Source organism: Mycteria americana, chromosome 24 (assembly GCF_035582795.1).
Source record: "Mycteria americana isolate JAX WOST 10 ecotype Jacksonville Zoo and Gardens chromosome 24, USCA_MyAme_1.0, whole genome shotgun sequence".
NCBI lineage: Eukaryota > Metazoa > Chordata > Aves > Ciconiiformes > Ciconiidae > Mycteria > Mycteria americana.
This window is the reverse complement of record NC_134388.1, coordinates 5,783,680-5,810,677: the sequence shown is the minus strand read 5'-3', so window position 1 is coordinate 5,810,677 and position 26,998 is coordinate 5,783,680. Positions and strand designations below refer to the sequence as shown.

General features: G+C 65.2%; 1 protein-coding gene across 1 annotated transcript in view; it reads left to right on the top strand.

The window, feature by feature from the left end:
• Positions 1–291: 291 nt before the first annotated feature.
• Positions 292–26,998, top strand: part of EFNA2 (ephrin A2) — a 48,988-nt gene continuing 22,281 nt past the window's right edge. The window contains exon 1 of the mRNA XM_075524205.1: positions 292–966. Within this exon, the coding sequence (XP_075380320.1) occupies positions 845–966 (122 nt within the window). The 5' untranslated portion in view covers positions 292–844. The remainder of the gene's footprint in view (positions 967–26,998) is intronic.

Sequence of the window (26,998 nt, the reverse complement as noted above, 5' to 3'; positions counted from 1 at the left end):
CCCCCGTTGCAGAGCCCCCCCCCCCGGTCCTGCCGGTGCGACCCCCCCCCCCCCGTTGCAGAGCCCCCCCCGAACCCGCACTGCGGCCCCCCGTTGCAGAGGCCCTCCCCCCCCCCCCCGTGCCCGTTCCCCCCCCCCCCCGCAGAGGTGGGGCCGCGGCGGCGGCGGCTCGGACCGAGGCGGCGCGCGGGGCCCCGCCCTGGGGCCGGGCCGGGCGCGCGCGGCGGCCGCCGGTGGCAACAATGTGTCAGAGGCGGCGGCGGCGCGGGCCCCGCGCGGGGCGGGGCGGGGCGGGGCGGAGCCGCGCGGGGCGGGCGGGGGGCGCGGGCGGCGGGCGCAGCATGGCGCGGCGGCACTGAGGGAGCGGCGGCCTCCCCGGCCCGGCCTTTGTCTCTCCGGTGTCCCCGGAGCGGAGGAGCCCGCGCGGGGGGGGACGGGGACCTGGGGGCTGGGCCCGTCACCGTCCCGCAGGTAGCGGGGACGAGCACCGGGGCTCGGTACCGGGCGGCGGCGCGGGGCTCGGAGGAACTTGGCCGAAGTTCGGCGGGGGGGGGGGAAGGTTCCCGGTGCCGGGGCGAGGCCCGGGGGGGCCCGCCGGTCCCCGCCGCCGCCGCCGCTCGCCCGGGCGCGGGATGCGGCTGCCCCGGCGCCGCCGCACCGCGGCCGCCCCCAACTTTCCCCGCTGACGGCGCCCGGGGCCGCGGGCGATGGTGAGGGCTGGCCGCCCGCCCGCCGCCGCCCGCCGCCCCCCCGCCGCCCCCGGCCGGCCCCTGGGCTCCGCCGGCCGCCGCCGCCCCGCCGCCCCCTGAAGCGGCCGGAGCCGCGCCCGTCGCTGCCCGGGACCATGGTGCGCTGGGAGGCGGCCGCGCTGCTCGCCGCGCTCGTCGGTGTCTGCGTCTGGACCGACGAGACCGGGAAAGTTATCTCGGATCGGTACGCCGTCTACTGGAACCGGAGCAACCCCAGGTGAGGCCGGGGGCGGCGGGGGCCGGGCAGCGACGCCCAAGTTTGAGTCGTTATCCCCCCCCCCCTTCCCCCCCGGCGAGCCCGCAGCCCCCCGCCCGGTCGGTGACAGGCGGCCGCCGCCCGTTGCGGATCGGGTCCCGCTCCAGCCCCCCCCCCCCCCCCCCCCCGGTTTGCTCCGGTAACGGTCTGGGCGGCCCCGGGGGCTCGGCCCGGGTCCCCGCTGGTGCCTCTCAGCCGGGGCCGCCTCCTCCGGTTCCCCCCCCCCTCCCCCAAAGTTCTCCCCAGGCTCCGGGGGGACCCGTCCCCGGGGGCTGCGGCAGCCCCGGCAGCATCGCCCGCCGGCGGGTCGCCTTCCCGGGGGGCGGCGGCGGCGGCTGCCGGTGCTCGGGGCGGGGGGGGAGCGGTGCCGCGGGGCTGCGGCTCGGCCCCCCCAGCCCCTCCGCGCCCAACTTCGGGGAAGTTCAAGTTTCTCCTCCCCGCCGGTCCCGCGTCCCCCCCCGTCCCCCCCCCCCCGGTCCCTCTCCCGGGGGCGGCTCGGCGAAGGTCCTGCCAAAAACCCCCGAAATACGGCAAAAGGCGTCCGGGAGCGGCCCCGGGCGGGCGGGCGATAACGCTTTGGGGGTGAAACGGTGAAACGGGCTGGGGTGCGGGGCCGGGGCGGCCCGGCGGCACCCGGCGAAGCCACCGGTGGCCGGGAGCTCGGGGCAGCCCGGCCCCGCTGCCGCCCCTCGTGTGTTCCTCTTGGAAGCGAAACCCCTGCGGAGTTGGTTTAGTTTCCCTGGTCTGTCTTCGAATTTAGATTTTTTTTTCTCTCCCCCCTCCCCCAGGCAGGCACGGTTTTTTTCCCGGTGAAAGTTTCATTTCTCTTGTATTTCTTTGTTCACAATTTTGAGGAACCAAAAAACTGTTGCGGAGTTGGAAGCGAGGAGGAATCCTGCTGCTGGCTCAGGTGGCTGGGACCCCCCGGGCCCCCCGCGCCCTTCTTCCCCTCGGATGCCAACCGCAGGGTTTAGAGCGGGCCGCGTCGTGGTGACTCTCGTAAAAGACAAAAAAAAAAAGAAAAAAAACCTGCCCCCAAACCCGTATTTTTTCCCCCGATTAATCAAAGTTAAACTGGCCCCGGCGGCGTCCCCTGCCAAGCCAGGCGGGGGGTTGCGTGGCGATGCTCGGTTCGCTTCTGCGGCGGGTGCCGCTGCGCCCGCTGCCTTCGGGTTTGGGCTCTTCCGTTCTGGGGGTGGAACGGGTGTTTCTTTGTCCCCCGGCGGGGCGAGGGGCCCTGGCTGCGGCAGAGCAGGCGGGAGCCGGGGCTGCCGGCGAGGCGGCTGCTCCGGCTGGGAGGCTTTTCCCCTCTTGCAGTGGGAGAGCCGGGAGGGGACCCTCGGTGGCACCTTCTCCTCTCCCGGCCGCGTCCTGGCAGCGTCCTGGTGACACATCACAGTTTATTAAAGTTCCCGGCTGCGTTTCGGCGGGTGGCCGCAGGCACCCGGAGCCGGTGGGACGCGCGTTGGGCCGAGGACCCTCGTGAGCATCGGCGTCCGTCCGTCCACCACGCGTCCCCTCGGGGGGACCGGTTGGGCACCGTCGCCCCCGGCCTCGCACCCTCGCACCGCCCCGAAATTGGGGCGAGCCCGTCCCTTTGTGCGCGGCGGTGCCTTCGCCGCGGGCCGCCTGCGGTGCATATGGATTTTATTATCTCCCTCACATTTTTGTGGGGGATTGTAAGAGGCAGGGATTTTTTTTTGTTGGTTTTTTTTTGCCCATTGCAAAGTTTTTGGTTACAGTTCCTGGTCCTCCCCAGCTCCCACACTTTGGGCTCTTTTCTTTTGTTCTCCCAAATGCCGAACATGTGTGAGGGTCTCCCTGGTCAAACTCCGGCATCCCGGCCGCTGGAGAGGAGGGCGGCATCGCTGAGCGGTCGGGGCCACGGCTGAGATTTAGCACCCGAGGGTTGCTACGGCGCTGGTCATAGCCAAAAGTGGCCCCTGGTCCCTGGGTGACGGGCGTCCCGGGCGCTGGCGTGGGACCTGGCGTCGGCGGTGGCTTCGGCTCAGCCCCGCGAGCTGCCCGCGTCCCCATCGCCCGCTTGTACGCGCCGGGACGGGCGCCATGGAGAAGGCGGCGGGGAATTTATCCTCAAAAATAGGTGGTGGTTTATTATTGTGTGTGTATATATATTTTCAATCTGACATTGGCAGGGAAAATATTTTCGAGGGGGAAAATAAAATAGGGCAAAGGAAGAGCGAAGGGCTAGGAGGGAAGAGCAGACAATGGCTGGTGGGTTTTAGCAGGCACGTCCGCAGCGCCTGGCTCCGGGATGTGACCCAAATTTCCCCCATGTGGGAGCACCCCGTGTCGCAGTCGGCCCATGCGCTCCCTGCGTGCATGTTCAGGTCTCGGAATTCAAGGCAATTCGTTAGATGTTGCAAATACAGAAATTGCCGTTGAGTTTTCTGCTTATTTTCCTTTTCGAACCCAGTGGGTTTTTTTATTTTGTCTGTCTCTGGAGTTCCTAGAAGACTATCTCATCCTTAAAAATGAAGAACAACGTATATATGCTTTTTCCGGTCCCTTGTTTTCCTTCTTTATTTCCACCTACCATCTCATTTAATAAGGGGGAAATCAAAAGGGATTGGAAAAAAAAAGGGGGGGGGGGGGAACCCCCACGTTAAAATGCCTGGTGCTTGTTTGAACCCACAGACCTGACCTGGCGATAAATATTTTTCTTCGGGTTTATATTGCAATCTATATTTTATAAAAGACAGTAATAAATCTCACGGTCAATATGATTTGCCCAGATTAGAATAATTCTATATTTCATAATTGGGTCTAAATTAAAAATAAGTGGTACCTCGGGATGCTGCAATTTGCCTGTTCTGTGGAGATATTTAGCCACTCGCTGTGGATTTACGGGTTGGTTTGGTTTTTTTTTTTTAAAGGATTTTGTAAGCAGGCATTTGGAAAAGGTTGCATGGGTTTTGCTGGATGTAACTCCTGGCTTGTCCTGGAAATAGCCGAAGGAGGAAGAACGTATCTTTATGTAATACTGCGCCGTTTCGGTGCCACGTATAACGGTGGATTTTTGCTCTGTGGCACGTACGGACGCGCTAACGCTGCTTTACCTCCCCGGGGTGGGATGCGTTGGCCGTGCCCGGGCAGCCGCAGGGCCGGGGCCGGTTGTGGGTGCAGGCGCTGCGTGTGCGGGGCGATGCCCCTGCGGACGGGTCCGTAGGGCACAGGAGCTCGGCAGGGCTCCTGCTGGGTCCGGCGTGGCGGGCCGGGGTCCGGCCGGGGCAGGGCTCTTCCCTCCGTGGGGTCTTGGGGGGCCGCCTGGTCACTCCGGGTTTTCCAGCCGGCGCGGCCGGTGGCGCGGGAGCCGCTCGCCCGTAGGGTTCTTGGGCGAATTTGCAGCCTTGGGACCCGAGCAGAGGTGCAGCGGGGCGAGCCGGGCGTCCCGGAGCACGTGCCGGTGGGACGGCATCGCCCGGGCGGGTCGGGGTCTGCGGCTTCGGCCCCCCTCGCTCACGCAACCCCAGCCCCGCAGCAGGATTTAGGATGAACGTCTCGGCTGCGCTACGGTGCGTCACCCGGCGAAGAATCGGGGGCCTGGGAAACCTCCACGCTACGGGGGGACAAGGTCTGCGGGAGGAGGCCGCCTGTCCTCGGAGGGTCCCCGATCCCGGGGCCCGCTGACCCGCGGCCTCAGGGCTGCGACTGGAAACCTCTCGAAGGCCACGGAAGGACGGAGGGTTTAAGATTGGTTTTCGTTCCCCGCTCTACCTCCAGCTACGTAACGGGCAGGTTATAGTAATTCCAGGATGACAGCGTTCCTGCAGCCAAGTGCCGTTCCCGCATACGCTGCCGTGCGCTTCTGTATCTACAGAGAGGGGAATGTGCAAAGTATTCGGTATTTTCCCCTCTCTGTTTACAGTACAGATACAAATGCTGTAAATGGTCTAGATTTTACCCGTGGCCTATATTTAACTGTGAAGTCATTTCTTTGCCTTGGAAGGCTTATTTTCTGCTTTTTTTTTTTATTATTTTTTTGGTTTTGTGAGCACAGCTGGGATTTCTGTTCTGCTCCTCTGCACTCCCCAATCCCAGGATCGGGAAGCCGGAGAAATGGTTTCTAGCAGGGGGATTTACCGCGGCTGGTGGGAGCCCGGGTGATGCTCAGGGACAGCGGTGACGGCAGCGCAGGACTTTTGGGGGGGTCCTTTTGTCCTTCGGGAGAGGGTGAGGGTCCGTGCCGCAGGGATGGTGGAGTTGGGGAGAAGGGGGCACGTCTTGGGGGGGGTCTGGATCGTGCTCCCCGGCCCATCGGCTTTTGTGCCCCTTTTCTCCTGCGTTGCCGTCTCCCGGAGCCGCAGCCCCGGCGCCCACCGGTGCTGGCTGCCTGGTGCTTTGTCCGAGGGCTCGGCGCACGGCAGCCGGGGCGAGGAGAGCCGTGGCGAAGCCCCGAGCAGCCGGGGCTGGGGCCGTGCCCCATTAACTGCCCGAGCCCGAGCAAACTTGCCCGCCTGTGGGTCACGAGGGGTTGCGGGCAGGACGATGGCAGCCCACGTGTGCCGGCTCTCCTTCGAGGGAGCGAAAAAGACTCAACGTTTGTTTTTTCCAGGGGAATTTGGTGCTGGAGGGGGGTGGCTGAGCGGGAGGGCTCGGCTCCGGGGGAGCGTGCGTGGCGCTGGACGTGCCCACCCACGCCTCCGTGCTGGGGTGGGTTTGGTGCCAGCTCTGCCATGGGGCTGGTTCCCGAAACCCCTGCGCCCCCTCTCCGTCCGGGGCTGCCTGGGCCAGGACCTTCGGGGTCGGGTCCCAACCCTGCGTGACCGCCCGCCCTCCCCGCTGCCGTGGGCATCGCACCGGGATCTGCACCAGCCTCTGCAAGACCCGTGCTCCGTTCCCCCCTCGGAGCGGTTTTAATGTGAATTTTAACTCTGGCGCTGGGGTGGTTCCCGTATCGCGGGCGAGCCGAGTCCCCTCACCGGGCACGCTGGGCTTGGGGTGCCAGGAGCGGTGCCGGGGTGCTTGGGGGTGCCGGCGCTTGGCCACGTCCTGCATCCTGGAGCAATTACTGCTCTTTTAGTTTTCATCTGTTTCGTTTTCCTTTTGTGCCGAGAGCGTTTGCAGCCCTTCCCACCCCTCTTTTCCAGCCCGTTAAGCCGTGTTAGCTATTCTTTACCAGCCCAGGTCTGCGGCGAGCGCGATTAACGGAGAGCAGATACAAACAGGTCCAGCATCCCTGACAAGATTTTCTCTCTCTGCCCGTCTCTTGTCTCTCCGCCTGTCCCTTTCGAGGGACCGCAATTACATTCCCTGCTGGTCGCACATTTGGTATCCAAATGCCGGCCATGCGCCGCATCCTAATGCGAGGACGGGCTGGGGGTGCGCGGTGCTGCCGGCGGGTCGGCCGCTCCCCGGCCCCCGCGGCGTCCCGGGGTGGGGAGACACAAAGAGGATGGGAAGTGAGAACGGTGCAGAGGGTGAGCGCGGTGCCTTCACTTAGCACTGGAAAGCTTTAAAAGTACTCTTTCTCATACCGATGCGTGCGTGTGCCTGCGTATATACGCACATCCATCCGCTTTACCCGCGCGCGTGGGCCACACGGATGCCCAGACACACCTGCGCCCGCCCAGCCCAGCTCGGCGCGTGGGAAGGGGCGCGTGCCCGTGACCTTCCCGGTGTTACGTCCACACCTAATACCTCCCCGCGGGCCGAGGGATATAAGTAGGTTTGTGTTTACGTGCCTGTAAACACAGATCTTGGCATCCAGGTCGGATCTCGCCCGGCTGTCTGTCTGTCTCGCTGCGTACGCACGTATGTCCCACGTGCCGGTGGCTGTGGCTATCTGTGCCTCTACCTGCATCCATCTGACGAGGTTCATCTGTCGGGTTGTCTGTAAAATTGCAGCAATTGTTCTTTAAATAGCTGCTCGTTCCTGATGGTGAAAATTTTGGTTCTTTTGTGTTAGATATTAATCACGGTTTTAGAGGCTTCATTTTTATCCTAGGTGTTTTTCCCCAGTCGGGGCAGAGATCTTGCCCTGCTTCGTTGGGTTTAATGGGATTTACGGAAGGCAAGCGGATCTTGGCGTTGTTACCTTCAGCCCCTAAGAGGACTTTACCTTTTTTTTTTTTTTCCCCTGCTGCCGTGACCCGTCTGAGCCCGATGCGCTCCGGCCCAAAGTCCGGCCATTTTCCTGTGCTTTAAGCGTCATTACGAAACCAAACCCGACCCCGTTTTTGCCTCTGGGAGCATACGGGTAAGCGGCGCTTCCAGCAGTGCCGATGCCGGGGTCCGAGCTTCCGCGGTCTGAGCCGCTGCGGCGAGCGGGTCTGAAGCCTGGGAAGCGCCGGTGTGAGCCGGCGGCCGCCGCTGACGCTTTGGTCTTTGCCAAACGAATTCAGGAGGCGTCTCTGAAGCCAGGGACACCCCGAAAACAGGGCTTGCGTTTCACTGGCCTTAGGGGGTGTTTGTGTGGGTGCAGACTCTTGCCAGGAGCCCGGCAAGCCCTTCGCCCCCAGCCGTCCCCATTGCCGTCCCCACCGCCCCGTTGGGCTGGGTGGGGGCCGTGTCGGGGTGCCAGCGCCCGCGGGGCCATTTGGGTTTCTCCGGCCCGTGCGGTGCACCGGGGCTGTTTTGCCCCCGGCAGGAAAGCTGGGAAGGGACGAGGCTGTGAGAGCAGGGCGGCCGGGAAGGAGCCCGTTCGGCTAGCGTCGTGCCGTGCCGTGCCGTGCCCCGCCGTGCCGCCGGCTGGGCAGGGTGCTGCGGCCCTGCAGAGTCCCGGCTGGCTCCTGGGCGGTCGGAGTGTTGTTATTTATTTATTTCTCCTCCCTCCTCTCCCCCTTTGCTTGTTGATGCTGCTGTGGCTGGGTTGCTAAACAGCTTCCCATTGTTCGAGAGCTAATTACCTCTTAATGATGCTCCTTACTCAAAAGCCAAGCAAGAGCGGTGGGCTGCTTCGCAGGCGGGCGAAGGCAGGCTGCCTGGCGGGGTGCTGGGGAAGGAGCGGGCGGCGGGGCAGTGGGGTCACCGGACCCTCCCGGGGCAGCGGTTGGGTTTGGCTCTGCGGCACCGACGGTGGGAAACCGGGGCTTCCTTGGCTGGCGGCAGCGGAGCTGCCGGCTGGGGCTTCGTCCCAAAGGGTGGCCGGGGCTTTGCAGAAAGTCCCCTATTGACCCTCAAACCTGCAACCGCGAGGAGAAACGACCGCCCCGCGGGGTTTGCCAAGGTGGGCCCGGCACGGGGCCGTGCTGGTGATCGGCACGGAGGCCGGGAGCGTGGTGCCAACGTCCCCTCCGGTGTGACACCTCTCCACCGGCCCTGTCTGCGGGGAGGTGTGTAACCCTTGGGGCGCGTCTTTCCTTTTGGCCGTGGGTACGTAAACCAGGGTTCCTCTGGGCTCATCCCGCGCGCGTGTGCGCCCTTGGCGGGGCAAATCCTGCTCCGCTTTGCCCGTCTCCTCCTGACCTTATCCCGGCCCTTGGCGAGCGGCTGGCGCGAGCCCTTGCCCCAACGGGGTTCAAGAGCTTTGGCTGGAAGGTGGAAGGGGCTGGGCGGTGTGGACGGAGGGTCCTCGCCCCCCCCGGGGTGAGGAGCAGAAGTTTGGGCTCTGCTTGCCGGGATCCCGGCTCTGCCTCCGGAATCGTGTGCATCCCTCGGGCCGGAGCGACACCGTGGGCACGAGGCTGCGGCGGCTCATGCGGCTCCTCCGTGTGCCGGATGGCGACGCCGCAGACGTGATGGGGGGAAAAAAAGGATCCTTCTCCAAAGGGATTGGCGCAGCACCCGCCTCCGCCCTGCCCAGCCGCCCCGCTCTGATTGAAGCTGGGCTTTGTCCCCCCGCGCCGGGGGCGCGGGTGGGTGGGAGGATCCCAAACTTCAGAGGGGGACGAGGCGGTCAAAGCAACAACAGTGGGGAAAAATAAAACAAAGGAGGAAAATCTACTCCCTAGAATAATAACGAAGACGGGGAACGACTTCCCCTTCCCTTGTGCCCTTGGGGAGCGAGGGGCCTGACCCCGCAGCGCTCGCAGCCCCCGAAGAGGGGAGTGAGCCCGTCTGAGCCGATGGAAGTGCAGAGGCGCGCGGGATGCTGGACGTGAGCCCCGGCCGGGGCTGGTGGCAGCTTTGGGGACGTCCCCCCCGGGCTGCCAGCCGGGGCTCGGTCCGGCCCCGGGCAGAGGGGCTGGCTTTGCGGGTGGCAGGGGAGACCAGTGGGTCTCACCCCCGTGGTGCCTTGGTGGGGAGCAGCCTGGGGCAGGAGCGGGCTGGGCGGCCGGCACTGGATGTGGGGGTCCCGGGGCAGAGCGGGTTCGGGGTGAGGCCGGGGATCCCCGGTGCCCCCGGCTTGCCCATGGCTCGCCCGCCCAGTGAGGCTGGTGGTGGTGGTGGGGGCCCGCGGCGCTCTGCCGTATCGATCCCTGGCAGTGATTTAAATGCCACAAAGCATGGCTATCGACGTCTCGCGGCCTCCGGTGAAGCCAATCAGCGCTGGGGCCAGCGAGACCCGCGCTCCCGCTTCCGAGCCCTGCTCGGATCCATTTGACGTTTTCCTCCGGGTCGTTAATGGAGGGAGAGGGATGCAGACAGAAATGCGGATTAAGACTTTTTTTTTTTTTTTTTCCCTTCCTCCTCCTTTTAAATTTTTCCCCTCTTCCCCCATTTGCTTTCCAAGACCCGGCTGCGAGAGCAGAGGAGCAGCGAGCCATGCCGCCGCTGGGCGAGGGACGGCCGCGGAGCCGAGCCACGTCCCAGTGGGGCTGTGCCAGCGGGGCAGCCGTGGTGCGATCCCACGGGACGCAGCCGCGCGCTCCCTCGGCACGTGAGCTCTTCCTGACCTGCCAATTTTCTGCTTTTCTTGGCATTTCCTCCCCCCCCCCGGCCTTGCTTTGCATTTGTGGGGTTTTCCGTTTTTTTCCTGCAGCCGTGACCTCCGCACGCTCGCATCCGTCGGTGCAAGCGCCGCCAAACGCCAGCCTGGCGCTGGACCCGGTGCCGCCGGTCCCCCGAGACGCGGCAGCGAGTCTGCAGGCATCCGCGCAGACACCGCCGGTATTCCCACCGCGCGCTGCAGAAGCATTACCGGGATCCGCGGAGTTTAAAACCATCACTCGATACTTTTTATTTGAATACAGGAACGTGGTTTTATTTAAGCTCCTTCCCCACGCAACCCTGAAATCCCCCCAAGAATTAAACTTTGTATTTCGGATCTTTTGTACAAAACGTAAATCTCCCCTGGCTCCGTTCCCCGGGGCCGCCGGCTTTGGCAAAAAGGCGAATAAATTGCAAAGGGGGTTTGTAACGACTGGAGATAGGAAAGACCCGTCAGGTCCCCCAGCCTGTTCCTCCTCCCGATGCATCTGAATTGTCTCCTCCATCTATTTGATTAGCGTGGCGTTCAGCCTAATTTCAGTGGAAATATTTGCCGTTTCCCCTGGTGCGTCTGCAACCAAGTTTTGTAGGATTTTTTTCTGCAGAAGAGGAGAAATTATTTGTATCGGTTTATTTTTTCTTTAACATTACACGGAGAGCAAAACTCTCCCATGTGCTAGGAAACAGATAAAGTGTTTAGACAGCAAATACAAATATTTCTGAGCACTCAGCCCAGCTACGGATATTTCTGCCTGTCCTCCAGCAGGATTTCTTACTGTGTCTTCTAGTGGGTTTTTATTTAGACTGGCTTCATTTTTTTTATTTTTTTTTTTATTTTTAAAAAGCCCTATTTATATTTGCAGTAAAATAAAATCAGCCAAGCCTGACCCTGTAAACAGCTCGAAAAATCCCAATTCTTCCTTTATCCAATCCCATTTCCACTGAGAAAAAAAGCCCCTGGACCTCGCGCCCCGCACAAAATCCAGCCGCGACGGGATTATTTCGGTGGCTGAGCTTTCTGCAGCCGTGGGTGCTGGGGCGGCGGCGGCGGCACCGTCGCTCCCCGAGCCAGGGTGCGGGGATGCTCTTGCGGAGGTGGGCAGGGAGCTGGGGTCCCTGGGCCGTCCCGGGGGACGCGGGGTGAGGGCGGTGGCCGGGTCTCTTGTGCTGCAGGTACCGGCCGTGCACGGTGCGCCCAAAAAGGGGTTTATTGTTTTGCCTTTTTTTTTTTATTTTTTAATTACAAATTAGCTGACGCTGCTCCCTGGCAGTGTCCCAGTCCGGCTGGCGGCCCCGCGGGTGTCCTGGCCGCCCCGTGCGGGGAGCAGCCCCAGTGGCTGCCGGGGGCCGTCGGGAGCCGGGGAAGCTCTTTCCCAGCCAGCTCGATAATCCCAATTATTACCTGGTTTCTCGATCAGGGTTGCTTATTAAACTTGGCACTGCCGGCTTTGCCGTTCCGGCCGCCTGCCTCGGCAGAGGGATTTATCTCCTGCCGACTCAGGAAGGAAATTGAGTGGAAAAACGCGGGGCAGAGCCCCCCGGGACGGCGGGGCTGGGGGCGAGGGGCGGGCGGGGGGCCGGCTACCCGTGCTGGCGGACGCTGGTCCGGCCCCGAAGGGCTTTAGGACGCGGGAGCGACGCTGCGGCGCGTCTGCCCCGTCCCGCGCCTCGGCGGAGGGTCAGGTGGGCGGCGCGGGCGGCTGGGCCGTGTCCGTCTGTCCGTCCCCCCCGGCCGTGCTGGGTGCATCCGGGGCTTCGCGCGGTGGAACGACCCCGGTTCGGGGATGGGCGCTTTTATTTCAGTGTTATTTTGAAACGGTAGGGTTTTTAAAAGGATACGTAAAGGTTTGCCAAATAATTGTTATCTTTCCCTTGCCCTGAAATCGAAGGGAACCTTTATCAGCCTCTCCCTTCACACCAGGAATATCAGCTTTTTCCTATATTTGGGCCTTCCAGCCTGAATTCCCTTGCTTCCCATCACGCAAACGTTCTCCAGTGCTTTGCTAACCGACGCTTACTCTTGCATTTCTTCTGCAAATTTTGTTTTATTTTTACCAAGACAATTTGCCAGACCCAGCGCCGGAGCTGCCCGTGCCCGCGCCAGCGCGCTGGCCCTCGGGAAGGGGCTTCTCACAGATTTCAGACCAATTCTCGGCACGGCCGCGGTGCTGCCGAGCGGGGCCGGAGGTGGGAGAGATGCCGCCAGAGAAGATGCTCTCCCGAAGGGTTTCCCTAGGATCTCCCTCTGGGTACTTGGGCGTTCACCGAAATTTCCTTTTGTGCTGCTGGAAAACTCGGAGCCGGGTGGTTGAGCAGTCCCGGACCCAGCTGGGTGCTGAGCGTTGGGGAACCAAATCCCGACGCAGCCTCTCCGGGGGCTGCGGTCGGCCCCTCGCCGCCCTCCCGGGGTCGCCTAAGATGGGGCCTGCCGCCTTTCGGGCGGGCGTCTCCCGTGGATCGGCCTGGATTTATTTGCGTCCCCCCCCGGAAAGCCTGGGGACACGGGGCTGGTGGGAGGGGAGAGGGGCTCTGTGTTTGGGGAGCAGCCCAGCCGCGGGGGCGGGGGGGGAATCGCCCCGCTGGGCTTTCTGCTGGGGGCAGAAGCGTCCCGGGGTCCCTCGAGCGGCCGCGTGCCCTGGGTCCCGCGCAGGGAGAGGGGAATCGCCTCCTCTCCCCACAGCTTCTTCCCTCGGTTTTTATCCCAGCTCCTCTTTCTCGTGCCCTTCCACCATTTTCCTTCACTTTAAAAGAAACCGCACAAAACCTGTGACTGCGTTTCCTTCTCCCCGTGGTGTCCGTCTGCCCGGCCGCTCTCCTGCCGGTGGCTGAGCTCCCTGCTCCCGGGGTCCCCGTTGTGGGGTGGGGGCTGTCCCCTGTCCCCTCCCCATGGGGGGTGCCGGGGTGTTAGGGAGAGCGATGAGGACAGGGTAGGTTCCGAAATCCTTTATTTGGGGAAATTACTGTTATCCTGAGCCCTGCCAGGTTCTTATCTCCGGGGCAGCCTTGTGCTTCAGGGCTTGGTGTCCATCTCGGAAATCCTCCGAGCTCTCTCCTCGGGTTTCCCCAGATCTTTCATGCAGGGTGGTCAGGAGGACCCGCTGCCCGCTCGCTGCCTGCCCGCTCGCTGCCTGCCCGCTCGCTGCCTGCCCACTGCCCGCCTGCCTCCCCGGCCCCCCCCGGCCCCGGCAGCACTGCGGGACTCGGGACAGAGCCGTGGCCCTGCCAGGCTGTGCCGTGCCGCATCCCCGGGGCTGGGGGGGGCTGTCCCGCTGCCACCGGCACCGTGTTGCGGTTGTACAGCCGCTGTCGGGTGCGGCACCAGCACACGGCAATTCTTGCTCCAGCTCCAGCTGGAAACGCCGGTCACAACGGTGCTCCTGGTTTGGTTTCCAACAAACCGCCGTCCAGAACAGAAATGGCTTTTGGCTCCGGTCCCCATCCAATGCCGTCTCCGTTGGATTGCCTCAGGTTCTCAGGTCTCGGTTCGGCTGGAGCCGGGCGGGCGCGCGGGGCGCCGAGTCCCGTGAAACACCGGGATCCCCTTGCACCGCGGCCCCGGCGTCGCTCCCGCGCTGCGGTGGAATTAAAGGCTAAAACGAGGGGTGGGAACGGGGCTCACCCTCTGCAGCGGGGCGCGTGCTGCGGAGGTGGCGTCGTGCCTAACGGTCATCGCCGCGAATTGCCTTCGCCTCTGACCACGGCCGGGCTCCCGGCTTCCCCTGCCTGCGGTCCCTGTCCGTGCCGGTTCTCGCGGTCGGTGGCTCTGAGGGCCGGTCACCCAACCGCCGCCTCTGCGGCTGGACCGGCCGCCCTCGTCCCCGCTGCCATCGCAGTTGTTGGTTCTCTGCCTTGGCTCCTTCCCGAGCGCTCTCCGGCGTCGGGATGTGAAGCGCTGGTGGGGCCGGGCGGCAGCGGGGGGTGGCGGGGCCCGGCGTGGGCGTACAGCAGCAGGAACGTGGACTCCAGAAAACGTTTCAAAGCCGATTAATAATAATAAATCATAATGTTGTCTTTTAAAATAGAAAGCTTTTGGATGAGGTGGAGGGATACTCTCATCATTAAGACAGCAAGCTGGGGCGTGAGTTCTGGATCCAGTTTCCAGCTCGTTACACGGAGACAAATGGCTTCCCCCCGCCAGCCTCAGTTTCTCTGCGGTTAAGGTGAGGATCGCTGCCAGAGGCTAAATTAAGCAATTAATATTTGTAGAGTGCAGGGAGAGATTGAGAAGGACGTCGCTCTCCCAGCGCTGTACCCTCCTGCACAGCGTGTCCTCCTGTTCCGTGGCCCCACCCGGGAATTTCGGCTGGGAGCCGGAGCGTCCCCCTGGCAGCTCTGCGACCGCAGCGAGCGGTGCCGATGGCGTCGGCTGCCAAGCGCCTTCTCCTCCGTGTCCGCAGAGCCCGGGGCACGAGGACGGGCCGCAGCCCCCGGCTCCTTCCGGGCTGGTTTGGGGTGCCGGTGGGGACGCGGTTCCCCCGTGCTGGGGACGCGGTGGCTCAGGGCTGCGGCTGGCCCCTGCGTGCGTCGCACGGCCGAGCGTGTTTGACAGCGCCGGAGCCCAACTTCATTTTGGCGTCGCGCGGACGCAGCCCTTCGCCGAGGAGTCCCTCGCCGCCCTAGGAGCGGGCAAAAACCTGGTGTCACCAAGCATCCCCGGTTCACACCGGGAGTCCCGTCCCCGGCGGGAGGGGAGCCCAGCTGGATGGGTTTTTGGTTTTTTTTTTTCCTTAAACGTTGTAATATTTGTTTCACCTTATAAATCACCCCACCCGGGCTGCCTCGTAGAGGGAGGATTTATGGGCGCAGGTGTAGCTGCAGCGAGAGGAACGCTGTTCCTGGGGACCGACCTGGTTTAATGTTTTTATAATGATGGTGTTGCAGCAGCGATCTCGTTGAGGGGAGAGGTCTCGCCCGCGGTAAATCCTGCCTGGGAGGCGCTGCCGGGGCTGCGACAGGAGGGGGATCGGTCCCCGGGGCGCGACAGACCCAGCCGGGATGGCGCGAGGTCCGGCACACGTCTGCGGTGCCGCTCGGGTTTTTCCCCGTGCTGGAGGGGATCGCGATGCCGGCACGGTGGCGGGTCGGACCCCAAGCCATCTTCTGCTGGTGTAAATCAGCAGAGCGAAACTGGGGGGGCTCAGCCCCCCGATAAGCTGAAAATGGGGTTTCTGAAGCTGGCGTGGCGGGTGCAAGTCCAGCAGCCTGGCTGGGCTGCTCCCGGTGTCGCTCCCAAGCGACGAAGCCGCGCGAGGTGCCGGCGGGTTCTCTGCGCTGCTTCAGACTTGGACCTGGTCTCCCTGCCCCGTACTGGGGCCGGATCCTGCTGTGATGCTTGGCTAGCATCAGCACCCCCGGGGCAAGCGGCCCCGCCAGCCTCCGAGGGGCAAAAAGGGCGTCGTGGCGTGTTTAACTGCGCTTCGCTTTCACACCTCGGCCTGGTCCGGCAGCTGGAAACGGGGGTCTCTGCCCTTCGGGGCTCCGTCACACCGGGGTGGCGGCGGCCCCGGCCCCCGAGGACGTTTGTAACTCGGCGTGGGGACGCTTGAGGAGCCCGCGCCGGGGAGAGCCGGGCCTTGCAGCCGGTGCAAACCTGGGGCTTTGCCGCGTCCCTCGAAGGCTGGTTTAGATCCCAGGAAGGTCTCACTTTCCCGCCGCAGCAGTGTCACGCTGGGGACGTGGGAAAGCCGTTAGCCGGCTGCTAACGAACGCGGCTCTGGTGGCGAGGAGGCCAGGGGTGCATTGGGGGTGCGCGGCGAGGATGGGGATGCTCGGCCCGGGAAGGGCCGGGGGGACCTTGCCGGGGCTCCCCCTGCTCCCCAGGGGCCGGGGCAGCTTCAGGGGGATTTTCCCTGCGCCAGCGCTGCCTGCGGCAGCACAAACGAACCAAGTAATTGGCAACATGGAAATATTTTGTGCTCATTAAGCAGTGGGAAGCAGCGGGCGAGGAAGCGGCGTTCTCCAGCGCGGGCAGGGGCTGTCGGCGGCGTCCCCGGGGGCTGCCGGTGACCAAAACCCACCGGCCTCCGGCTGGAAAGTGGAGCCGGGCAGGGACCGTGGCTGCCCCGGGGGCACAGAAACACCCTGGTGTTGGGGGGCTGGCGGTGGGAAGCCCCGCACCCCGCTGTTCTGTGGGGAGCAGAGGAGCTGGGTCCCGGTGCTGCGCGGTGGGGAGCCCCGTCTTTGTTGGGGGTGAGAGCAAACACAGGGAGCGGGGGGTTCACGGCCGCTGTACGGGGGGGCTGGGGCTGTCGCCGCACGTTTTCTCCTAACGACCGTAAATCCCACGGATTAAAACTTGAAACGGCGAATCTCAGCGGCCGCCTTTGAGCTCCCCTAACCCCGCTGCCGTGCGCTGCCGGTTCCCAGGACGGGTGTCGAGGGGAGCCTGGGGGTCTCGGTGTCCCCTCCCGGTCCCCTCCGCTCCCAGCACAGCAAGGGAGAGCAGTGGAAGCGGGGGGCGATCCCCGGGGGATGCCGCGGCGTTGGGAACCCTGCTGGGTGGCCTCGTCCCCGCGAAGGTCGGTGGCCGGGGGACGGCTGCTCCCTCGCGCCCCGGCACGGAGCCACGGGCTGGCGACGGCCCCGGCAGCGTCTTCTGCCGCGCTCGGCCCCGAGCACGTGCTTACGGCACTCGATGGGGACGAGGTTTTGCCATCCGCCCCCCCTGCCCTGAGAGAGCCCCCGGGGCGGCGCGTGCCCCGGCGCGGCGCGGGGAGCGCCCGGCAGTGCCGCAGGCGGGGGAAGCTTTATGGCTGTAGTTAAAGTGACTTTATGATATTGTATCTGAACAATTGCCAGCTATTATCTGGATCGATGCTGCGCGATTGAGACACCGGTTGATAACCCAGCCGGGGCCTCTAATCGCTTTTAAACCGCGCAGGGTCGTTTGTGCTTTCGATAAAACCCCTCAGCATTTTCTATTTTAGCTCTCCGCCCCAGACTCCGGCGGGTTTTCCCCCGGGGCTACGTGCCGGGGGCTCTGCTCGCCGCGATGGGCGCGGGCCGGCGGGGAGGCGGCAGGTCCCGGCTCGTGCGTTGTGCCGCGGCCCCGTCTCCTGCGCCTCCGACTCGCTGCTTGCCCTGGGTGGGGACCGGGATGCTGGGACCTGGCCGGGGGCGGCGGGATGCACGCCGGCTGCGGGGGGACTTCGGGGTGCTGCACAGTGCCCAGCCCTGCCGGGTCCTGTCCTGCTCAGGGGTGGGAGGAAGGGGCACGGGGTGCGCGGCGGAGATTTCGGGGTCCCCGTCCCACCTTCGCCCGGCTCGCAGCGACCTTGGGTGAGTCACGTCACCTCTGCGCGCTTCATTTTCCGCAGCTGTAAAACGAGGACAATGATACCTTTCCCACGTTGCAGAGGGGTTGGGAGGATTAATTAGTTAATGTTCGTAAAGTGCTTTGAGGATTAATTAATATTGTGACTCTAATTTTTTCCGATGGTAAAACGCCGCTTAAATATCTCCGCGCTGGTACCTTCCTCCATGACCCTGTAAAGCGAATCTACCCGGGGACGTCACCGGTCTCCACAGGAGCCGGGCGGCCCCGTCCCTGGCAGGCATCGTCTCCCCAGTGCTGAACTGGGAGGCCACTGGCGTCGGGAGGAGAGCGGGGCTGAGCCGGAGGCCCCGGGGTCAGTGCCCTCCGCGGTGGCCGTCCCACCAGGGCCGTCCCAGAGCTTGGGGTGCAGCCCTGCACCCCGGCTCCCCAGGTCCTCCTGGGCCTGATCCTTCTCCTTTGCCAGGCTTTCCCTGCTGGAAGCGGTTCGTATGTTGGGATTGTGCCACTGTCACCTCCCTGTGACGCCGCTCGTCCCTGCCCAGCCTGCTCGGCCACGTCTCGCATCCCCCCTCCCCAGCGGGCTCGACCCGCTCGGAGGCTCCTGTCCCCACCTGCGCTGTGGGCAACTGCCCCCAGCAAATCCCACGTCCCGGGTCTGATCCCATCCAGCATCTCCGGGGCCGCTGGGCTGGGAGCGGGGCTGCAGGGACCGGCTGGGAGGGTGGCTCGGTCCCAGGAGGGTCGGGGATGCTGTGCTGGGAGAGGTGCGAACCGAAGCGCTGAGCACGCGTCGTCAGCGCTGCGCAGGCACGAACCCGGCTTTCCCCGTGAAAACACGTTGTTGCGAACACACCTGGCTGGGAAGCCGCTGGCAGGCGCGGGAGGGCATTTTCTGCTATCTTAATTCCCGTATGCCATTAGTCAGATCGCTGACTGGCAGGTTTTGTTTCCTCCGAGATGATTTCTCAGCAGCGGCGCTGCTCTGCCGTGCGCTCCTGCCTCCCTCCTGCTCCGCCGCTGGGAGCCGTGGGGACAGAGCCGCTGGGGACGGGGGTGGCAGAGGGGTCCCTGCGACGGCAAGGCCGTCCCCGGGGACCCTTTGAGGCGTCGGGTGTGAAACCTGGGATTAGCTCGGCTCCAGCGCGGGGAGGGTATCGAGCATCTCTGGGCTATCGCTGGTGGGAGGTTTCCTGCCCGGGAGCAGCCGCGGCGAGAGCCGAGCGTGTTTCCCGGCTCCTGATGACCCGAGGGAGCCCGGCCGCGAGCGCTGGCACGAAACGGGGTCTTTTCGCCGTGTTGGAGACGTGCCATTTCCAAGGGGGGCTGGTGGGAGGGGGGCTGCGGGAGGACGGCGTGGTCCCGGGCGGGACGGGTTGATGGGGTGCGATGGAGCCCCGGGGCTGGAGAATCGGTGATGGCGGGAGCATCCCCAGTTGCAGAGCACTGGAGGGGACTGGGACCTGCAGTGGAGCGAGGAGGAGGAGGAGGAGGGAGGACTCGGGGGATGCCACCATCCTGCTCCCGGTGCTGCTGAATGGAGCCGGAGGAGAAGGAGCGTCCGGGCTGGAGGAGGCGGGAGAGGACGAGCCGGGAGGCCCCGGCGCTGGTCGATGGCTCCTGTCCCTGGTCGTCACCAAACTCAGTGCGGAGCTGTGGCCGTGCGGAGGAGAGGCACGTGTCGGCGTGCAGCGAGCGTGCTGGGTCTCAAACCCCGCTCCGCCGAGGGGGTCCGGGGGGTTTGAGGCAGGACAGACTGACAGCAGCGTTCCCGCTGCTCGGACCCTGCTCGTGCAGTTAATAGCATCCCGGCAATTAAACTGGAACTAATGCAACGATAAAAATAACACGCTGTCCTTCTGCAGCGTGCTGCATCCCACAAGCTCAGAGGTGGTTAAAAACCCATTTAAAGCCAGATCCTGCCGTCAGACCGGCGCGGGGTGCGGAGGGGGTGGCACTGGGCTCTGCGTGGCCATGGGGCTGGCGTCGTGGTCTCCAGCCCTGATAATCTCCCTGCCTTCTGCAAGGTGTGAACGGCCCCAGTTTCCTCCAGTCGAAGACTGGTTTGCCGACTGCCAGGTTTTAAATAGTATAAATTACATGAATTTTTTATTTTTCTTCTTTCTAGAGTTGTTTAATCCCCAGGGGTTGGTTTTCAGGCTTTTCTCCATAATGCAAAGAGCAGAAGCGCATTCTTTTAATGGTAATTGAGATTCCCACATCATTGTAGGACTTGGAAGCTGTGATGGGCTTTAAATAACGTGAGAGTGAGCGAATTCGGGTTCTGGCTCTTCAGGCGGGTTTCTGAGGTTTTTCTTGTGGTTTCCTCGCTCCGCTCTGAGGTCGGAGGGGCCAGAAAGCCGCGTCCCTGTCCCGTGCGGGGACACGCTGCCCTGGGCATCCTCCCCGAAGCAGGATGTGCCTCGTCGGGGAGACGGGGACCAGTGGGTCGCGGTGTCCTTCGGGAGAGCTATCGGGAAGGGCTTTGGCAGCGACCTGCATCCAGCATTGCCTGGAGCCGCCTGCCAGCCCTTGTCCGGGCGCGAGCGGGTTGGGGATCGGAGCTGGGTCCTCCCAGACTGAGGTTTGGGGTTTTTTTCAGCTTTGCTACCGTCTGCCTGGCACGATGGGCACCCGGCCTGGTGGGCACCCGGCCTGGTGGGCACCCAGCCCTGCTTCTGCCGCGGGGCGGAGGACGCTCGTGCTGGTGGGCCGGAGGAGACCTCCCGCCTGCGGGGCGATGCCGCGTCTGCAGAGGAGCCGGCCCTGGGGCAGGGAGGTGGCTCTCCCCGAGCAGAGCAGCTCCGCGGCGGCTTCATCCCGGCCCCCGCGCCGTGCCAGCCGTCGCAGGCTCCTGCCCCTTCGCTGAGCCCTCGCCTCCCATTTTCCTTTTGCTGCAAGGGAGCAGGCGGTGTCGGAGGGGACGGTGCCGTCCTCGCCTGCCGCGGCAGCTCCCTCCTTTGCCGCGCGCAAGACCGGGCTGGTTTTGGAAGGGAGGCGCGTGCGGATGAGCAGGGGGTGAAGCGTGGCGGCTGGCCCGGCACCCGTGTGCCAGCCCGGCTGGAGGGGGCTGGTCGCGCAGCCTGAGCGGGGGTCCCGTCGCTGCGAGTCCCAGAACCTCGAGCGCAGGAGTGCCGTGGCGCTGCCGCGCCTGCGCCCTGCAGAGCTGCCCCGTCCCTCTGCCCGGCCTCGCCGTGCCGGGGTAAATCCCTGCCGCCGCACCAGCGGCACGCGGCCGTGCCGACGGGGCTCGCCTACGCTGCCCATCCCCACCAAAGCCGGCGTGGGGCGGTGGAAGGGGCTCCTGAGCACTTTCCGGATGGGGGGAAGCGGTTTCCGGCTGCTGGGGGAAACATCTGGATCCAATTGCTGCTCCACGTGCAGCCGGCCGGGCCGGACCCGCTCCTGGCCAGCGCGATGGGAGCCGCTGCGCCGCGGAGGGACTTGCCGGGTCCCCGTCCCGTGGCTGGGAGCCCCCCGCCGCGTCCCCATCCCGGCGGGAGCCCCGCCGTCCCGCCCTGGAGGTCCCCTTGGCCGGCCGGCATCGCTCGGGGCTGCCGGCGCCCGTCCCCAGCGTCCCGCCGCCCCGTCCCGGGCCGTGGCGAGGGGAGCCGCTGCCCGCCCGTGCCTTTTGTCAGCCTCAGAAAAATTGACCTTGAAGCGCGCTGGAAGAGCCCTGCAGCTAATCGTGTTAGGAGGTGTCTGACTGCGGCTCCGCGCGCGCTACCTGAGCGGCATTAGCAAGGGGGACGCGTCGGGCTCGCGGCGCCCCAGCTCAATAATTGATGCGTTTTTCTCAGCTCCCCCTTCCGTGAAAGGAAACCCAAGTGCCGGGAGAACGGCGGCTCCGGCGGGGTGGGGGCGGGAGGCCGGCGAGGGGCTGGGGTGCCGCGCGCCGCGCTTGGGGCCGGCGTCGCGGGGCCGCCGTGCTCCTCGCCGGGGCCGGGGGCGGCTGGGGACGTGCCGAGGGCGCTCTGCGGCCCGGGGAGACCCGCGGAGGTCGGAGCGGCCCCCCGTGCGCCCTCCCGCTCCCCCCAGCCCCCTCCCTGCAGGGAGGCCCCGGGCAGCACGGCTCCATCCGCTCCTTTTGGGAATCCCCGCAGAAACCCTCAAAACCTCCGTTCCCGCCGGAGCGCCGAGCGTCCTCGCGTTGAGCGTCCTCGCAGCGAGCGTCTGCCTTTTCCCCGTGAGCATCTCCTGCTCCGGAGCCCGGCACGGCCCCCTCGGGCCCCCGTCACCCTCGGCCGCCCTGGACCCCGGGGGGGGGGACGTTGGCCCCAGGTGCCCCCCGGCTCGGCCACCCCACGCCGGGCAGAGCTGCCCCGCCTGGATGCAAACCCTCCTCCCTGCCTCCTCCCCTCTGCCTCTTTTTTTTTTTTTTTTTCCCCTTCCCCTTTCGCCTCTTAGAAAAGCGCGCAGGGAAGGGGAGAGATTTTAACCTTCTGCCTGGAACCAATTAAAAAGGTCTTTCCACAGAGACGAAAGTGCTCGTGCACCTTTGTGTGCTGCTAACGGGGGGAAGAAAGCAGAGGCGGCCTTTGAAGGGGGAGATGGAGGTCTCTCCGCTGGGACCCCTCCGGGCTTTCAAAGCCTGTGTTATTTCTTTATTTTTAAATAGCCAAATTAAAGTGACTCCCGCTTCCTTTCCTCCCCGTTAGCGCATCGCACGGCGAGCACGTGGCCCCCGCCAGCCGGGGGGGGGGGGGGGGGATGCGGCCGATGGGCACGGCCGGTCCCACGCCGGGCGCTGGGCTGGGCGCGCTGGGCGTGGGGGGTGGCGTGAGCACCCCAAAACCCAGCCCGGCTCCGCGGGACCCCTCCGGGATGGGGCAGAGCCTCCCTCCTTCTCCCTGGGCTTGCAGGGTCCGTCGGCGGGAGGCAGAGGTGGCCCCGGCAGGGCGATGCCGGGGGGTGCCGGGGGGGTCCCGGCTGAGCTGGGGCAGTGGCACCCCCCCCGCCCCCCGTCAGCCCCGCGGCCAGGGCGGCCCCCCCGCTCGCCCCAGCACGCCGCCCCTTGAACTCAACCAGCCACACGGATGAGTGGGTTTCTTCAAAGGGCCCCCCCAAGACCTCTCTGCCCCCCTCCCCGCCACCCTCTCCCCACCTCCGTAAGACGCGGGTGAAAAGGCAGCGGAACAAAGCACAGGAAGGATTTTAGGTGGTTTCCGCACAGACCTGAATGTCGAGTTGCTCAATGGAAGAGGAGATGCCGACGCTTTCATCCCCGCGCCCGGGTTTGGCCAAGGGGGCGAAGGGGCGAGCGCTGCCTCCCCGCGCCCCCCAGCCTCTTTTTTTTTCTCTCTCTTTTTTTTTTTTTTTATATAGTCTCAGATTTAGTTTTCCACAGTATAATTCTGAAAGACAGCGGAGTATGAATTATTCATTGACCCCTAACTGCCTTTGCATACAATCCTGGCCGGGGGAGAGTGCCCGTGTCGAATGCATTTGTGTGCAGAGCTGGGCCAAAGCGAATTGGAATCAGTTTTTAAGGTTTAGTGGGGGACATTTGGTGATTTTGGGGCGGGGGGGGCGGGCTGGAGCACGTGGGGAGGCGAGTGGGATGGGGCCAGAAAGTTTCTAGTGGGGAATTACTCCCTTTCCCAAGCTGCCGAGGAGCGAGGCTGGGCTGTGGGGTGCCGCTGGTGGAGCAGGGAGCCGGGGACAGGGTGCGGGTGCTGCTGGGTGGCCCTGGTGGGTCCAGGTCCCGTCTGTGTCCGGGGGACTCTGGGGCCAGCGCCGGGGTCCCGGCTTCGTCCGTCGCTGCCTGCAGGCGAGCGCCCATCGCGCTCCCCGGACCTGGGTGAAGGGCAGCTGGCGCGGGGCAACGCCGGCACACGCGGCTGCTGGGCAAAAAGAGGGTTAAAAGTAAAAAACCACCCGTTTTACTAAATTTAGTCGGTTCTTAGATGCTCCTTTAGCCTGACTTGAAATGTGAGGCATGGCTGAGAAGCGGGAGGGATTCCCCAAAGAGCACGATGGCTTCGGCGGGGAGAGCTGCTGCCGCCGCCGCCCCGCTGCCTGCGTCCCCGTCCTGCTGCCCCCGGTCGCTGCTTCTCCCCCCGCAGCCCCCCCACCCCGTCCTCTTCCTCGGGGGCACCGGTGCCGCTGCCGGCCCCTGGCACGGCGGTGCCCGGACCTCGAAGTCGGCTGCCAAAACCCGCCAGGGATGAGGGGGTGAAGCGGGGCGAGGGAGGGAGGGGGGAGCACCCTGGCAAGGCTTTAATCTCATTAGTCTTGGAGTGAATGGACAAAGCGAAAAGGCTTAAAGCCCGGTGAAAGGAGCGGGGAGGGGCGGGGGGGCCGTCGTGCCCTGAGAAGTGGAGACCCCGGCTGATCTCGCCAAATTAGGTCAAATTCGGCCAGGGGAACACGAGGGGAAGGAGTAAGGGGGGGGACGAGCCAGGCGAAGCAGTAAGTGTGGTTCTGTTGGCCCTGTGACCTCTCCCGGGCTTGTGAAGGCAAGCGCTGGCCCCTCTGCCACGGGTGCTTGCCCCCTCCCCTGCCTGGGGGTCCCCTGCTCCCCTCCAGCCTCGCACGGTGGCGGAGGTGCCGGGGAGGACCCCCCTCGCTGCTGCCCGCGCCCCGCGGTCACCCGGCTCCTTGGATGGGGACGAGGGGCTTCCCCGTGCCCCCACCCGCGACCCGTCAGGGTGCCACCGAGCTGGGTGCAGGGGCAGCTCCCGGTGCCAGGGTGCTGGGGGCAGCCCCTCGCCCGGTGAGCGCGGCTCAGACACCACCATGCCGGTGAGTCGGTAAAACCTGCCGCATCGCCGGTCACCGTGTATCGATCGCTTCTGCTCCCCGGGGAGCCGCGCTGCCCGTGCACAGCCCGTGGTGCTCACCGGCAGAGCCGGGCTGTGCCGGAGAGGAGCCGGAGGCGTGAGTCGAGCCCCGCGGGGTGGAGGTGCCAGGCTGCGGCGAGGCACGGCCTCCGGCATGGGCAGAGCTGTGCCGGACCGGCCTCTGCCCTCCCGTCCATCCGGCTCCCGGTGTGTGCCGGGTCGGGACGTGGCAGCCTGTGCCTCCTTCGCAGCCGCGCCTGCGGCACCTCCGGACGGGTTGTGATGTGAGCATCGTTTTGCTCCAGCAGCGCCCAGGGGTTGCACTTGGGGGGTTTTTTTTTTGGGTGGCGGGGGACAACAGAGCCGCGGTGGGCAAACCCAGCGCAGCGCGGTGTGTTGCAGGACGGGTGGTCGCGGCCGTTACTACCCGTGTGTGCCGCGGGCTCGCGCAGCCGGCGCTGGCCGTGCCAGTTGCCATCAGCAGCGGCACAAGCACGTCCTTGTGCAGGAGGAGCCTGGAGCTGCCTGCGGCTGGGAGGAGGCTCGGGAAGCCGGGAGACCCCGTCGGTGCGGCCGGGAGGGTCGCCCCAGCCCCAGCCCCAGCCCCAGCCCCAGCCCCAGGCACGGTCGCTGACTTCGCCTGCGGTGCTTCGGGGAGCAAAGGCTGCCCGGGGCTCTGCTCCCCCCGGTCCCCTCCGTGGGGGTGGCCACCCTCCCCTCCATCCTCTTCGCCATCCGATCGATCCTTGCCCCGATCGATGGGCGCTTCCCTGCGGGCGAGGGGCGGTGCTGCCCGGCCGGGCAGGCAGGCAGGGAGAAATGGCTTTTCGCAGAGCCTTGAGCGGGTTCCGGCATCGATCTCCCAGCGAGGAGCAGAGCCTCGTCAGAGATCAATTAGGCCGGTCATTAGCCGTGCCCCAGAGCGGAGCGTGAGTCTGGGTGGTGAGCTGGAAGGGGAGCGGGAGAAATGCTGGGCTGGGAGGGCTGGGAGGAGGTGCCCAGCCAGCGCCGCCACTGCCCTGAGCTGCCGAGCGGAGCTGGAGCCGCCGGGGAGGGTCCCCCGGGTTACCCCCTTCCTGCGGGAGCGGGCACATCCCGGCAGCTTGCCGGCACCCGACGCTTCGGGAGCTGCCGAGCCCGCGCATCTCACCCCGAGCGTGCACAGACCCCTCGGCCCCTCAGTTTCCCAGATCAGCAGCCGGCATAGAGGCTCTTTCCAGCAGGACCGAGGGGCCGGCGATGGTCCCGGGGGCTCCGAGAGCCTTGCGGCAGCCCCGTGACCGGGGTTGGCCCCGGCCGCGCGGCAGCAGCATCCTCCTGATGGGGACTGTTTGTTTAAAAAGCGCTTTGGAGGCCGTTGGCGGGGCCGGTGCTGTCCGGAGGAGCGGGAAGCGGACGGGGAGGAGCGTGGCCGGAGGCACCACGCGGCCGTCCCGGGAGCTGACAAGTGACGCGCGGCGTTAGCGAACGCTCGGGCGTGCGTCCGTCCCGGCTTAGGGAAAAGAGCCCGTGGGAGGCCCCGCGGGGACCGGCGTGCGGAGGAGCGGGACGTTGGCGAAGTCATTGTCCTTCTGCTGGGAGGCACGCGAGGCAGCGCGGCGTGGCCGAGGCCACCCAGGCGGCGATGCGGGGGCTGGATGGGACCCCCAGCTCGGCCCCGGGGACGAGAGAGCACGGGGAGCCCCGGCTGGGAGGCGGCTGCGGAGGCCCCCGGGCGCGGGAGCGTGGGGAAGCAGGAGGAGAGAAGCCCTGGGGGTTTGTGGAGGGGAGCGGGATGATCGGGCCGCTCACGGCTTGAATTTTTAAGCCTGCGAAGGACCCGCGGGTCTCGTCATCTATGCAGGGACACACGTCGGGCAGGGCTGCCTGCGGTTCCTCCGTGTTTGAGCAACCTCTGCAACCTCCCGGAGACGGCGAGCGTCCCTGCGCCGGCGCGCGTGCCTCCTGCTGCCCTGCGCCGTCTCATCCCGGAGCCCACGGGGTCCCGGTGGCCGGTCCCCGCGGGCGGTGCTGGCACAGCACAGCACCCGTCCCTTCCCGCTGCTCACCAAGCAGCGACCTGGGGACCAGAGGGGACCCGGGGGCTGTCTGGACCGAGACCCTCTGCCCCCGGCATCCCCCAGGCCCAGCACCCTCCACCCCTGCCCCGGCCTCATCCCGTGCCCGTTTTTTCCCCCGGCTCACAGGTTTGTGCCCGGCCAGGAGCGCTCGTGGGCAGCAGCGGATGGAGGGAGCGGCGTGGCGTGGCGTTTGACGTCCGCCCTTTGCGCCGCTGCCCCGCATCCTCCCCGCTTCCTTCCACCAAAACGCAGCCGGAGAGCGAAGCCGAACAAAGCCGACCCCTGGGTTAGGACCTGGAGCGGGTACTGCCTGCCCAGCCGCCTCTGCCTGCGAGCTGCAGCTTCTAAGAAACAGAAAATAAGGAGGGTTTAAAAAAAAAAAAGAAAAAGTTCCCCGATTACATCTGGTGAAGTGACAGATCTGCCAGGCAGGTGATTATTCTGTGTACGGACGTGCTGAACACAGATGCCGATAGGATTAAAGGGGAAGGGGGGGAGCTCGCCCTGTTAAACCAACACCTGATAAAAGAATAAACCAGCCGGAGGAATAAATTGCCTGCGCTGCCAAGGTCGTGCGCCGCCGGTCCCGCGGCTGCTGCGCGGGGAGGGGGCGGCGTCCCGGCTCCTCGGCGAGCCGGCCGGCAAAGAGCCCCCCGCGCCCGGGCGCCCGGCGGCACCACCGCAGCCCCGGCTCCCCGGTGCGCCCGTACCCGGCATGCCCTCGGCTGCCTGGTTGCTTTCCAGGCACGTCCCGGGCATCCCCTTGGGATGGCGCAGAAAATTAACAGCAGTTCAGATCTGAGGAACTTTATGACACGTGTATGATAGGACTGAACCAGGGCGTAATTGAATGACGGATGAGCTTCCAAGAGCCACATTTCCAGGGAGTAATGAAAAATAGAAGTGCTATTGACTAAAGGAGCTTTCGGCGGCCGGGCGGCGCGGCGCGGGATGAGCAGGCTGCTGGCAGGGGGAATGCATCAATACGGCAAGTAATAGCTCAGTTCTTATAACTCTGGAAATGTCATTCAGGCCTAACCAGAGAA